This window comes from Psittacula echo, assembly GCF_963264785.1.
Source record: "Psittacula echo genome assembly, chromosome: 2".
NCBI lineage: Eukaryota > Metazoa > Chordata > Aves > Psittaciformes > Psittacidae > Psittacula > Psittacula echo.
This window is the reverse complement of record NC_137737.1, coordinates 4,480,743-4,493,797: the sequence shown is the minus strand read 5'-3', so window position 1 is coordinate 4,493,797 and position 13,055 is coordinate 4,480,743. Positions and strand designations below refer to the sequence as shown.

Below are 13,055 nucleotides of genomic sequence, written 5' to 3'. Positions count from 1 at the left end.
GAGAACAGTAAAAATTCTTTAGCTCCCTCAGTAGAACTTGCAGGAAAGAAATTAGAAAAGTTAAATTATTACCCCATAATACCAGAGCTATAAAGAAATAGTAAAAGCTTTAGAGACCATTCAAGTCTTCACAGATGAAAGTCACAAGAAACCTACTTCTAATAATGAAATCTGTAGCCTAGACTAAGATAAATAAGAACCACCTCTATTTTGCTTCATGATTTACATGTCACACTTGATTGCAAGTTTATTGATTCTGGTTGTTTGGGGGTTTTAATATACCCCTCTATTATTCATGTGGAACTGGGTCATGTAACATTCCTGAAGGTCAGCCAGGACATCAAACCCACATTGTGAAGAAAATACATTCTTTCAGAATGCTATTGTCACGTTAGTACCTTAGATTGGGACCTAAAGTATCTTTCAAATATTTAGAACAAAAGAGGAAAAAAATCAACACTAAATATCTTAATTCAAAATTTGAAACAAACAAAAAAAACCCAGCAAGGTAACAGGGGTCTTGAAGAAGCCTAACTTTTCAATACAGAGAACATACGTTCTCAAAGGGTTTGGGTTTTTCTGCATATATAACAGTGTAGAGTATTACAAACCTTGAAAAAAATACCCCATATTAATGCTTTGTGTCACAAGCCCAGAATATGGGTCAGCTGCATTTGAAGGATATAAGGCTGAATCATAAATCTAAGATGCTTTGTGATGCTCTAAACCTAAAGCATAAACAAAAAACATCTCACTAAAGATAAAAATGACCCATATTTATATGACTCCACAAAAGCTTAAAAAAAATTAAAGTCAAATTACTGTGCATCATTGTTAAGTAAACAAATAAATGAAAATGAGAGCAGTTATTTCAGCAGTAAATTTTAACACGTCCTATAGCCAGGAGGAAACACACAGTTTCAAAGCAAACAGTGCTGTACACTAATAGGATGATACAATTCCTAAACATCCTAAACTGTTCACTGGTTTTTTGCTTGTATAAAAGAAGTCTTCCTTGAAAATCCATTACCTTGAGCATGTGTCTCTAGAATCATCACCACAATGGCTAAGGGATCCTTTCCAAAACGGATGCTGCAATAGGTCTGTCCAATTCAGCCTTTTGAAAAGCAACAAATAAACTCAAAAAGCAAAGTACAGCTCCAGATATATACCAGACTAGGTTTTGAACCCAGTGACATTACAGAGCAATTAAACCTGTTGCTTGCTTTTATCTGATCAACAAGTAAATTTTCTTACAAGATAAACTTTCTGCCTTAAATCAGAATGGCTCATTCAGACAACACAGATGTACGAGACTCATAATGAAGGAAATTGCATAGTCTATCTCCACACATTAATCAGCTAAACTACCCTATAAATTATAATCTCATGTTATTTAACAATATATCAGCTATAAATCAAAGCCTCATAAAAGAGATGTGCCCATTGCTCTGGAAAAGCAAAGGCACCCAATTTTAAATCTGCCCGTTACAAAGTTACCTATTTAGCACCAGCCACAAAAATATAAAAAGATGTACTTAAAATACTGATTCTTTATGTTTTCATATAAGAAAAAGCACAATTTGCTCTTTTATATAAGAGATGAAGTAATATTTGCATTCTTTGTCATCTACAAAATACTACACACGCAGTACTATAGCAATTTCTCCATAGGTGAAAAAAAGACAACGCAAACAATTGTCATGGATTAGATGGTTTACCTTTTCTGAGGATCCTTTTGAAGCAACCCATCAAGTAAACTAATGAACTCAGCAGAAGGCTTGTGAAAAGCAGAACCTGTAAATAGAAGCACCACAGGAGATAAGCATTTGGCAGCAAAACCAACCATGACAAAATATAGATCAAATCATTATCTACAGATCATGCTAAACAGTCTTTTAACAGTAATTTCATCCACAAAAATCTGAATGTATTAAGAATCTTAGATGTACACTGTTTGAATTTCAAAAGATCCTAAAAATATCCAAACCCCTCAAAACCAAAAATCCCACCAATACTTAGTCACCAAGCTAAAATTGTTTATATGTGGAAAAAAAAAAAAAAAGCACTCTCCAAGTATCATATAGCTATTACCAAAAAATAAAGTGGAGTTGAAATCTGCTTGAATTGCAATTAAATTTCCCCCAACAATGATAATTTTAAGAGAACCACTGTTGCACCCCATTATACAAAACAGGCTTCCAAATTTCTTATTTAACTGAGACTCCACTTCTAAGAGCTCAGAACTATGAAATGTACTTTATTCACTTAGAAAGCAAAATCACTCTTGTAACTGAAACAAGCAACAGCAATTTTAATTCTACTGGTCATTGTTTTCACTACATTACTATGAACTGAAAAGAGGCACTACTATTTAAGGGTCTTCAGGCATACCACTGATGCCCAGTATGACTGACATAAAAATTTCATCCCAGAAAGTAGATTTTCATTCTTAATGCTAAAAGATACGCCTGCCTGTCAAAAGGGAAATAGGCACTCATCATTAAAAGGATGAAAGCTCTTATCAGAGGAAGGCAGTGCTAACATTTGGACAGTCAGACTGCTGCAATCAGCCTCAGAAGAAATAGTGCAAAAGGAAACTTTAACTTTCTAAATATTATTCTGATTTGATTCATTTAATAATAACAAAATAACAATAACCCTTTGGTGTAGGTGGCAATGGATCTTCATGTAAAATCTTTTCAGTTAATTCAGAAAAGCTGTCTGAGAAGAATGGTGGTCTTCCTGCAAACAAACAGAAGTGTGATTCACAGATTAGGCGGACTTCAAAATGGCTGTCAGGTGCAACGATATGATGAGCTCATTTTTCTAAGGAAATATCCAAAGAAATAAACACCCTCAGCCCGAATTTTATTTATCAAGTTCTTTTGTCAATTTAAATACAAACCCTTGAATTAAATTCTCCTACCATAAACAGGAAAAGAGACCGTAGACAGAAAAAGGCATCAAAGACGGAGGTCACCATGACAGCCCTGTATGTATCAGCAATGAGACAACAACAGCAGAAAGTCTAGGCAGAAATCTCAGTATCTGTGTAACTATCCTGCTCCAACAGATCAGTGTATTATTTAAGACTTCAGAAGGTTGCACTGTAATTCTTTTTCGTGATGAAATTTTCCTTCCAGCTGCAGCCAATGCTAATGTGTACTTTACCTGCAGGAAACCAAATGACTAGTTTTGAAAGAGAAAACTCTTTCACTAGTATAAAGGTCAAAATAATGCACCCAGAATATAATACTGAGGAGATTAAAAACATTACACTGTCAGAATTCAAGGTCTGCTATAATTTTAAATCATAGTCTTTAAACAATACATGTTGGTTAGTATCATAAGATTTAGATCACAGTCAAAAGGTCAACTTAACAGTATTACTTCACTTGATTATTTGGAAAGGACCATTCTATTAAAGTACATTTAGTACAGTCTTCCAGAATCTTTAAAACACCTGCCTTAAGGTCTTCTATGTCTTAACTTCCCTAGAAAGTCAATAAGAATTTACTCTGGGGCCATGACCTATGTTTCCATTATCACAGATATTAAATAGATACACAAACTTACAACCTGCGAACATTTCATAAAGTATACATCCCAAGGACCATAGATCACTGGCTTTGGAGAAGTCTTCTCCCTTTATTGCTTCTGGAGCTGCATATAATGGAGAGCCTACAAAATACAGCATGTGTAATGCACTTTGATTATTCATTCAGCATTTATCCTCTTCAACACTTCAACCTTTGCCTCACACTTGAGTTAGAGATGATCTTCACTTAGTATAAGAAAACTGTAAGTAGTTTCAAATGAACTTCTCTCCTTTTACTGAATTGTGTAGGATTATATACACTATTTTGTTGATTATTTCACTTGTGTTAACCAAGGTGACCTGTGTTACACTTTTGTAACACAGTGACTAATGCAAAGAAAGTTTTGATATGACTTGACAGCTTCCAGAGCCAAGTAAATTGAGCAGAACAGTAAACCAACATCATTCTCACGTAACAGAAATAATTACGTTACATCAGGTTTGGCAGAGGTTTCTTGCTTGTTTTCAAAAGCTAGCCCAAGACAGAAACCTTCATGAAGTTAGAAAACTGGTACAAAAATAAGGTCACTAGACCAGAAGATTGCTGATCAAAGCTAGTTATAGCTATATTCACACTAAAACACTATGAAAACACCACATATCAAATTATAACAGCTTATTCACAAACCCTTTTTTACCTTGCTACAGAAAAAGAAATACATAGTTTCTATTTTGACAGTAGTTCCCATCTAAACACTGATTCGGTTCCCAAAAATCTCTTTGCAAATTACACAAACTCAGCAAAAGTGCGAAATCCATAGTCCTTTAAAAAGTTTATTTTGGATTCTTTTGCTCTTGGGTTTTAAGTAACAAAAGGTCATTAACCACACACATCAAAACAGCTCTTCTGAAGGGCAACGGGAAAGAGATTAGATTTGTATTTCTTCCTGAATAAAGGTCTGGTCTTGGTCTCACTATTTCCACTGTGGACTTTCAGCAGGAGACAGCAATGTATTAAGAAAGCTCTCCTTGTTCCTGTAAAATATTGCCATGAATTCCATTCTTCTCAATAACAGTAACTGCTATGACACACCATTATCTTGGAAACAGAGGTCTGTGAGATGCTCTGAGATGACAACTAACAAAGATCAGAAGGTTACAACCAAGTTTCTGAATTTTTCTTGTTCTCTGACAAAAATAACATTGTATTTGCAGCCTACTGCAAACTGAAGGGATTTGATGTCAAATGCAAAAAGAAAACTAAAGAAAAAAAGAAATCCTGTTATGTTGAAAGTTTGCTATACAGGTATACTACAGTCTAGGATCACCTACATATCAGCTTCAATCCAAAAAATAACTTTAAGTCTATTTACAAAAAGGACAAGTCAGGAATTGTTAATATGTTAATTTCTATGACAGAACAGAAGCATATTTTTTCCATGTCCAGTTAAACCGACTTTGTGAAACTTCAAACTATTAACATATGCTGATAAATACAGGTTCTTTTCTTTCTACTCACTTGCAGGTGTTGCTGTAAGTTATGATCTCTCTGAACAATCTTCCTTAAGAGCTAAATTTTGGGTTTGAGCTTACTTAAAAAACTAAAAACACCCATCCAGGGTATGTTAAACCTGCTTACAGAAAATGTACAGACCATGCTTTCCATTGCAACGACACAGGTAAACAATTTTTTTTTTCTCATTACTTGCAAAAATTAATCAATTCTTCGGTTTCTCTAGAAATTTAGTCAGCCCCAAAAGAACAACAAACAACTACTTCATTTCAAGGTCTTCTCTCCAAGTTACTCCAGACAAAAAGCTTTTTCCAACTTTCATTCTGTCCCTTTGGTTAATTTTTGTTAATTTTGGCTAGTAAAAATATCATACCTCGAAATCTATTTTTCAGGTATCTTTGTGGCGTGCTTTCACCAACATCTCCTTCACCCTCTTCAGATGTAACTGAAGCAAAATATTCTTCCAAGTTTTCACCATCCACTTTAGCCAAGCAAAAGTTACTGAATTTCAAAGTGCCAGGCCCTTCTAGCAGAATCTAGATGAATAAATAAGATCCAACATACAAGTATCATATATTAAAACTGATGACTGCTGAAATTTCCAACACAAAATATAAAATAATTTATTTAAAAACAATAAATAAATCACAAACTCAAACTATTTAGGTACACAGAGATGATCATTATAACTGAAAACACTGCAAAGTTTTAAGTCAGCACCAATACCATCTTTTTTTCTTATAATCAAAAAATTAGACTCTTACAATAGGACCCTTAAGAAGTTTAATGCACACTTCTGTTTACTCATTATTAAATCTCAATGAAAAATGATGGTACTTACTGTAGAAAAGAAAGTAAAAACAGAGCATACAAGAAAACAGTGTATAGGAACACGAAAGTGTAGTAAAAAGAAACACCACTTCATTTGAGGAGGAAAAAAAATAAGCGAATCTTTCAATTTTATTTAGCAGAATATTCCAAAGATTTTGTCCAAAGATGACAAGAGTTCTCTCTGTGCAGCCACTGCTTGTTCTCAGCATTAAACACTTCATAATCTCAAAAATGGTGTTTGAAGAAATAGCCCATTCAATCAGGGAGGGGAAGCACTCTGTATTTAGTGCTTAAAGGAGTACTTCACAGCAACATCATTCTTTGGAAGAACACAGACTCACCTCCATTATGCTTTATTCATACATCTTTTAGTGCTTTGGATCCAGAAAGGTCAGAAACTGAGTATAATTGTGCAAGGTATTACAGAAAATTCAGAGAAGGGCAACTTTATCACTTACAGAACAAGATCAAAATCAATTATCATTAAGCAAGAATTTATGGTTATAGTTATATTCTGGTGACTACATAAAGACAAATATGGACTTTGACAAAACTATACATAAATAGCACACAAAATCAGAAGCTACATGAAGATCTGTATTTTTATGCAAGAGTAAGACAACTTAAATGGCATTGGGAAACAATAGAAAAGCTTATTAACAAAGAAAGTTTAGTTAACTTTACTTCCTCACTATCATTTTCTGTGACTTCAAAATGTTCTGCAGCATGACAGAATAGGGATAATTACAAAGTTATATGTCCAACGACAGAGAACTAAAATGTTTCATAATTCAAACCAGTACAGCAAATAAAAAAGAACCTATCACATTGTATCAAACACATAACAGGGTAAGAAATCAATTAGATCATAAAATATCAAAGCTATAGACTTGTCTCTCACTGTCTTCACATATATTATAAAGCTCAACTGCCCTCCAATTTGAGGTAAGCTTCTTCCAAACAGTAAAACAGAAATAATGGATTAAAAGCACAAGGCATACAAAGTAACATGCAGCTTCCCCTATAAATAATGCTCCTTCTTACCTTCCCTGGTGTCAGTTCACAAAAGATAATTCCAAGCTTATGAATATGGTATAAACCAGTAATCACATCAACACCAAATTCTCTCACTACATCTTCAGGTAGATGTTCATCTTGAGCAATAACAGATTCTAGAGAACCACCTGAAATACATTTACACATATTCAGCAAAAGCATATAAAAGAAGATGCCATACAAATCATTCCCAAGGACATTATGCAAGCTTCTTCAAAAGAAGTCAGGTAAAAATTAGTATCTGCAAATACTAAAAATATTTGAGATTATCCAATAGTTACAAAATCTAAGATCTACAGAAAAAAAGCCATTTCCAATATTGTGACAAAAAAATATAAACCTTAATTTTGGCTACAATAAATTGAGTGCATGACTTCAAAATTACTTTCATATTGATTTATTTTACAAAGGAGACATTAGGAAAAGAAGAAACCAAGGAACTGTGCCAGGTCACAAAGTAATAGCACCATATGGCTTTACTCAAATTCCTTCACCAGATTCCTGCTCCCTGAGTTAAAAGAATAATACCAAGAGCAACTATCAATTTCTGTGAACAAGTGCTAAAGCTAATGACAAGCAATTGTCCACGGAATTCACAGACAACAGAAGTAGTAAAGCTGGGTTACATTCTGAGAGCCAGAGGTCAACAACATCCAACAGGTAAACTCTTTTCTTTGTTCTTCAGTAGTTTAGATTTACATGTATGATGAGAGAAGATAACTTTCCTCAAGAGACCCTGCCCAACTCACCTATTTCTAAAAATACAGAAGAAAAAAAAAATGGGAGTTGCCCAACCCAAAATTGTAAGCACTATTTGACCTTCCTGCATCACTAAACCAGTAACAAACTGGAAATCAGAAGCTGGAGTCCAACTTGCATTCCTACTTCCTTTTTCAATGAGAACACAAGTGTGAGACAACATGGTAAATACATTAAAAGGGAGTAAATAGAAGATTGTGTTTGTTCTTCACATGGTATCTCTGTAGAGTCCTTCTCTTGACTCATGGGCCCCAGTTCTTTCATTTTCATCCCTTCCTCTTTAAAAGAATTTAAAACAGAAATACCAAGGACTACAATTCCACTTTCCATGTTTCTCACACAAATCCCAGCTTCCTCCCCTAACAAGTCATACTTATATCTGTCTAGGCTCAGACCATCCTAACATGAGACCTTTCTCTGTCCCTCCAAAATCACCACCCTCTTTCTCCAGTAAGTCCAACCAACCCTTCCTCTGCTTCTGATCAGATTACACCTGGAAAGCCTTCCAAACAGCCCTCATATATATCCTCTATCACCTGTGTCCTTCCCTGGGCTTTACATACAATCTATGCTTTTCCCCACTGATTGTTACTGTTTCTCTGCCCTTGCAAAAATCTCTTCTCTCCCCCTCTTACCTACTTCCTCCCATCCCAGTTATGTCATCACACTCATCCTATTTGAGCCATGCATGTCTTAACTCATCATAGGACTTGAACTTCTCATTTCCCACAGGCTCATTGTTAAAACAGCCTTTCTCCTCCCTCCTGTCCCAGACTGCTATTGCAAACTGCATATTCCCCAACTCCCTCAAAATCCCTTTCCTCAACCTCATTTGGCCCTTCATTACTCCTACAGCAAACCTGTTCCTCCGAGACTACAGTTTGTATTTTGTGGATTATGGGTCCACTAGGTTATCTATTACTTGTATCTTAACCAAATCATGCAGGTTAAAGATAAAAATTTATGCCCCTGAATGAAAATGGTGATTAGGAGAGTTTGTCATAGAAAAGGATACTAGATCTTTTACTCCAAATCTCTTAATAGATTTTCCTGACCTTTTTTACCTTTACTCAGTAACTTTTTTCAGAGAATAGCAAGAGTAGAAGTCTGTCATCACAGTAGTCTTCAAATTATTCAACACTGCTGAATGTTAACATTATTTCTAAACCTTGTTTATGCTTTTTAGTAAACCAGCCATTGTTTAAAGATCAAGCCTGTATTACCTAGCTACAGTAAAGAATTTTCCATCATGTTTAACTACTGGATTTTATAATGTAATCTAGAGAACGACATGTAGAATTCCATCACATGACCAAATAGCCAAAGGAAAAAAAAAAAAACAACAGGAATAGTGAAATCTGCAAAGCAGAAGTATGCTGTATCTGATAACAGAAAATCACTTTGTCACCTTGAGACAAGTGGGAGAGACCTTCCGTATTTCAAAAACAGTTTTCAAGGCTCTACAAAATTAGTAATGTCTTATTCTATTTGTAAGTAACTTAGCTTCAAGACACACCCCTTGCAGCAAACTGCAATACTGCAAGGTAAAAAAAATACATTATAATTGTTCAAGCTGTAGTCAATAAAAGGCTGCCTGTCTAATAATATGTGTTCACTTTTAATCACTGAAAGAATGACCTCGTTTTTTTCCAGAACTTGTAGCTTCTCTTCAGTATCTGTTGAAATAGAATTCTGGATAGAAATAAAGGCTGTGTGCAATATGGACTTTAGCTATGAAACAAACTCCAGATACCAAAATCTGAGCATTCATCACTTGCACAGTTGGCCTTCTTTTCTTTCCATGTTGAATAAAGCACGCTATCTGGAGTTTAAAACATGCAGTTATCACAAGCAGAGAAAGCTTTACCAGATTTCTTTAATGGATTGATGAGAACATTTGAAAGCTCAATGAATCATTTAAGGCAGTTTTGGGCTCCCAGAGCTCCCAAATTAACATTTTAACATAAAAGTTAAAACACTACTGAACAGGAAGAAAACTAAAAATTTACTATTAGCTTCAGAATTGCCCTTTGTATGTTATTACTTGATTTGCTCCTTGCTGTCTTTATTGTATTGTGTGCTATAAAATGAAAATACCAAAGCTGCCAGTCCTTAGAAAACTTCAAGTGATTTTTACTTAACTATCCTCCAACTATTCACAATCTGGTTTTAAGCTCACCTGAGTAGCCTCATCTCTTCAGCTATTTAAAACCAACATGATGTCACATCAGTTAACGGTTAACACACATACACAGTGAAGCAGAGGAAAAACATTATTTCAATTAGTTTCCAAAAATATTTCCAAAAGCAAAAATACTTTTGTCCATAAATAGGATTCTCAAGTTTATAATCAGATAATTACTAAGTTTTTTCAAGGATCTAAGTATTTGTTGTGAAGAAACTGTTATGAGAAGTCTCTTACAAATACTTACTCTATAAATTTCTACCTTCTGAGCTTATCTTACCTGTGCATAATTCCACTACCAGCCAGAGATGGTTGCTTGTTTCATACCATTCATGAAATGTCACTATATTCCTATGTCTGATTTTATGAGTCAGACGAACCTAGAACAAAGTTTTTAACATACATAACTGGATAATAAGAAAAAAAAACGTTATATTGACTTAAGGTTGGGAGGGAAGGTGGGAAGAGGATGGATCACACACACACTACCACTTTACTCAAGATCAACTACTTGTTTTCTTAACTTTTTAAAGGTACTTTTAAAACTTGGGGTGGGAGAGAGAAGGGAAGTTCCTCAATCCAAAATTATAAGCACTATTTAACCTTCCTACATCACTACAACAATAACAAACTGAAAATCAGAATTTAGAGTTAAGTTTGCATTCCTAGTTTCTTTTTCAGTGAGAATACAAGTGTGAGACAGCATGGTGAGTACAGTAAGAGGAAGACGTTTTTTTCACCATTTTTAATCTTATTAGGCAAGAGCAATCATTCAAAGGTCCCTAGAAATCTGTATTTCTATTAAAACTACATGGCCTAATCTCTACAGAGGCCTGTGTAACTTAGAGTTGTAAGGTATCCCCGAGAGCTTTCTAAGAGAACCCCACGCCAGGGCAGGGGAAGAATGTGAGGAAGAAGAAGCAGCAGAGACAACATATGACAAACTGACTGCAATCCCCATTCCCTGTCCCTCTGTGCCACTCAGGGGGAGGAGACAGAGAAGTCAGGAGTGAAGTCTGAGAAGAAGAGAGAAGTGAGAAGGTGGGTTAAGATTTGGTTTTATTTCTCATTATCCTACTCTCATTTGAAAGGCAATAACCTAATTTCCTCAAGCTGAGTCTGTTTTGCCCATGACAGTAATTGGATGAATGTTGGTGAATTAAATGAATTGGTGAGAGGTGAGTGATCTCTCCCTGTCCTTATCTTGATCCACAAGCCTTTTGTTATGTTTTCTCTCCCCTGTCCAGCTGAGGAGGGGTGTGGGTGTGAAAGATTGGCTTTGAAGGGCACCTGGTGTCCAGCCATGGTCAACCCAACACAGAAACAAAATTTATCTACTGGAAAAATAAAATATTTAAATGTCTAACTGTATCAGCTACATACCAGAAGGTGTATGTTGAAAATGTTGCCAAGATTTCACAAAACAGAATTAATTTACCTTAAATGTTATTCTTTCATCCAAAATAACTTCTTGGTAATTAAGAGATTAGTTACTGGAAGGTATTACTACCATTGAATTTGCACAACTAATAGCAAAATAAAGCAAACTACTACATGCAAGTAAGTGTTTTTAAAAGTTCTCTGACATATCATAGAAACAGTAAGCCTGTAAACATGGGTTTATGCATATGATTTAAGCAACATTAAAAACAGAGGAAGAAATAAATACATTAAAATAAGAGTATCTAAAGTACAAGAATTTAAAATCTTAAGAAGCTGACCTAAATGGCGACAAACTTCATGTAAAGAAGCACATGGCATTTTCTCTTGTATTATTACCCGTGCTACACAGTTTTGTAAGCTGTTTCTTGTCCCAGATTGGGGGGGGGGGGAGGGAAACAAACTCCAAAAAAGCAAACACTACTTACCCAGTTTGTTATTTCAGCTCTTTTGCATTTATCAGTGCAAAGAATGGCAACAAAATTAATTGTTCCCCTTCTTCTTCCTTTATAGACAACTGTCTTATTTCCTCTTCCAATCTCCTCATACAGAATGAAGTTCTCCATATTTAAGGATGCTCTACAGGCAATAGATTGGAATTATGGTATTAGTCTCATAAACAAATAAACTTTTAAACAAAGAAGGAGAACGGGAAATCATTCTAATTTAATAGTTATTGGTGTATAGTATTTACCCTTCCAATCCTCAAAACTGGGATTATATACGTCTAGCAGTATACAATGCTTTCAAAGAAGGCGTCCTCTCAGGCAATGCGATCCAAATTTTGAACAAGTAATAGGATTTTCTACTTCCAAAGCTCTTTACACATTGAAAAAGTTACAGATGGCCCAGCAACTACAAACTCTAAATATTTTATCTGCAAATAGTAATCATACTGCCAAACTGAAAATTGCATGTTTTACATAAAACTGCTGTCCAAATGAAAAAATACTGTACTGAAAGCCTTATAAAATAAGATTGCCATTGCTGCCCAATAGCACTTCAGGCAAATGTGCCCCTGCAAATTTCACGATGTAATTTAAACCTGCCAAATGCCAGTTTAATCAATGCAACTGAAAAACACAGAGCTTTGTGAATATTAATGTTATCATTAATATTAACTATAATTTTTGTCTTAAGAATGCTTTCATTTACACACTTAAATAAAATAGTTGTCATTTGTTGCAAACCTAGCAGGTGACATTTATATATTTAAATAGAAGCTTCGCATAGGAATCTGGGTAATTCTTTTGCTCCATAATTATTTTCTCTGAGAATCTTGGAGCAAGGGGAGAACTGATGGCAAAACAGTGAAGCATCTATAATACATGGAGTTCTGCTTTCCATCCTTCTCCTCAGCTATTCCACTGAGTTAAAAGCAGAGACACAGAAAATCCCAATACCAGCACAGTCAGAAGCAGGATATATTGATAGCTACTCCTAAGTAATTACCTTGTAGTAAGTTCTTCCAGCTCCAGGACAGCTTCACATTCTTGCCTAGTTCTTCCAACTACCAATTTAATCAGCTCCAAGCCAAGGAGTTGTTCTGTCTCATCTCTGCATGACTTACTCCATTTTGTTTATAAAATGGCTTTTTCTTCAACAAGACCGGTTCTTAATGCAGTTATCCTAAAACCATAGAAAAGCAGCATATTGGAGAAAGAACTACAACAACAGGAATCATGAGTAAAGATGGAAAGGAAAGGCTTAAGTAGAACAGCTGCAGATGC

General features: G+C 35.0%; 1 protein-coding gene across 1 annotated transcript in view; it reads right to left on the bottom strand.

Annotated features, from left to right (window-relative positions):
• Positions 1-11,891, bottom strand: part of ULK4 (unc-51 like kinase 4) — a gene marked incomplete at both ends in the record, with an annotated part of 202,619 nt that extends 190,728 nt beyond the window's left edge. The window contains 8 exons of the mRNA XM_080611269.1: positions 1,031-1,117; positions 1,722-1,797; positions 2,662-2,745; positions 3,583-3,684; positions 5,428-5,590; positions 6,930-7,069; positions 10,166-10,265; positions 11,754-11,891. Coding sequence (XP_080467395.1) covers positions 1,031-1,117; positions 1,722-1,797; positions 2,662-2,745; positions 3,583-3,684; positions 5,428-5,590; positions 6,930-7,069; positions 10,166-10,265; positions 11,754-11,891 — 890 coding nt within the window. The remainder of the gene's footprint in view (positions 1-1,030; positions 1,118-1,721; positions 1,798-2,661; positions 2,746-3,582; positions 3,685-5,427; positions 5,591-6,929; positions 7,070-10,165; positions 10,266-11,753) is intronic.
• Positions 11,892-13,055: the final 1,164 nt, after the last annotated feature.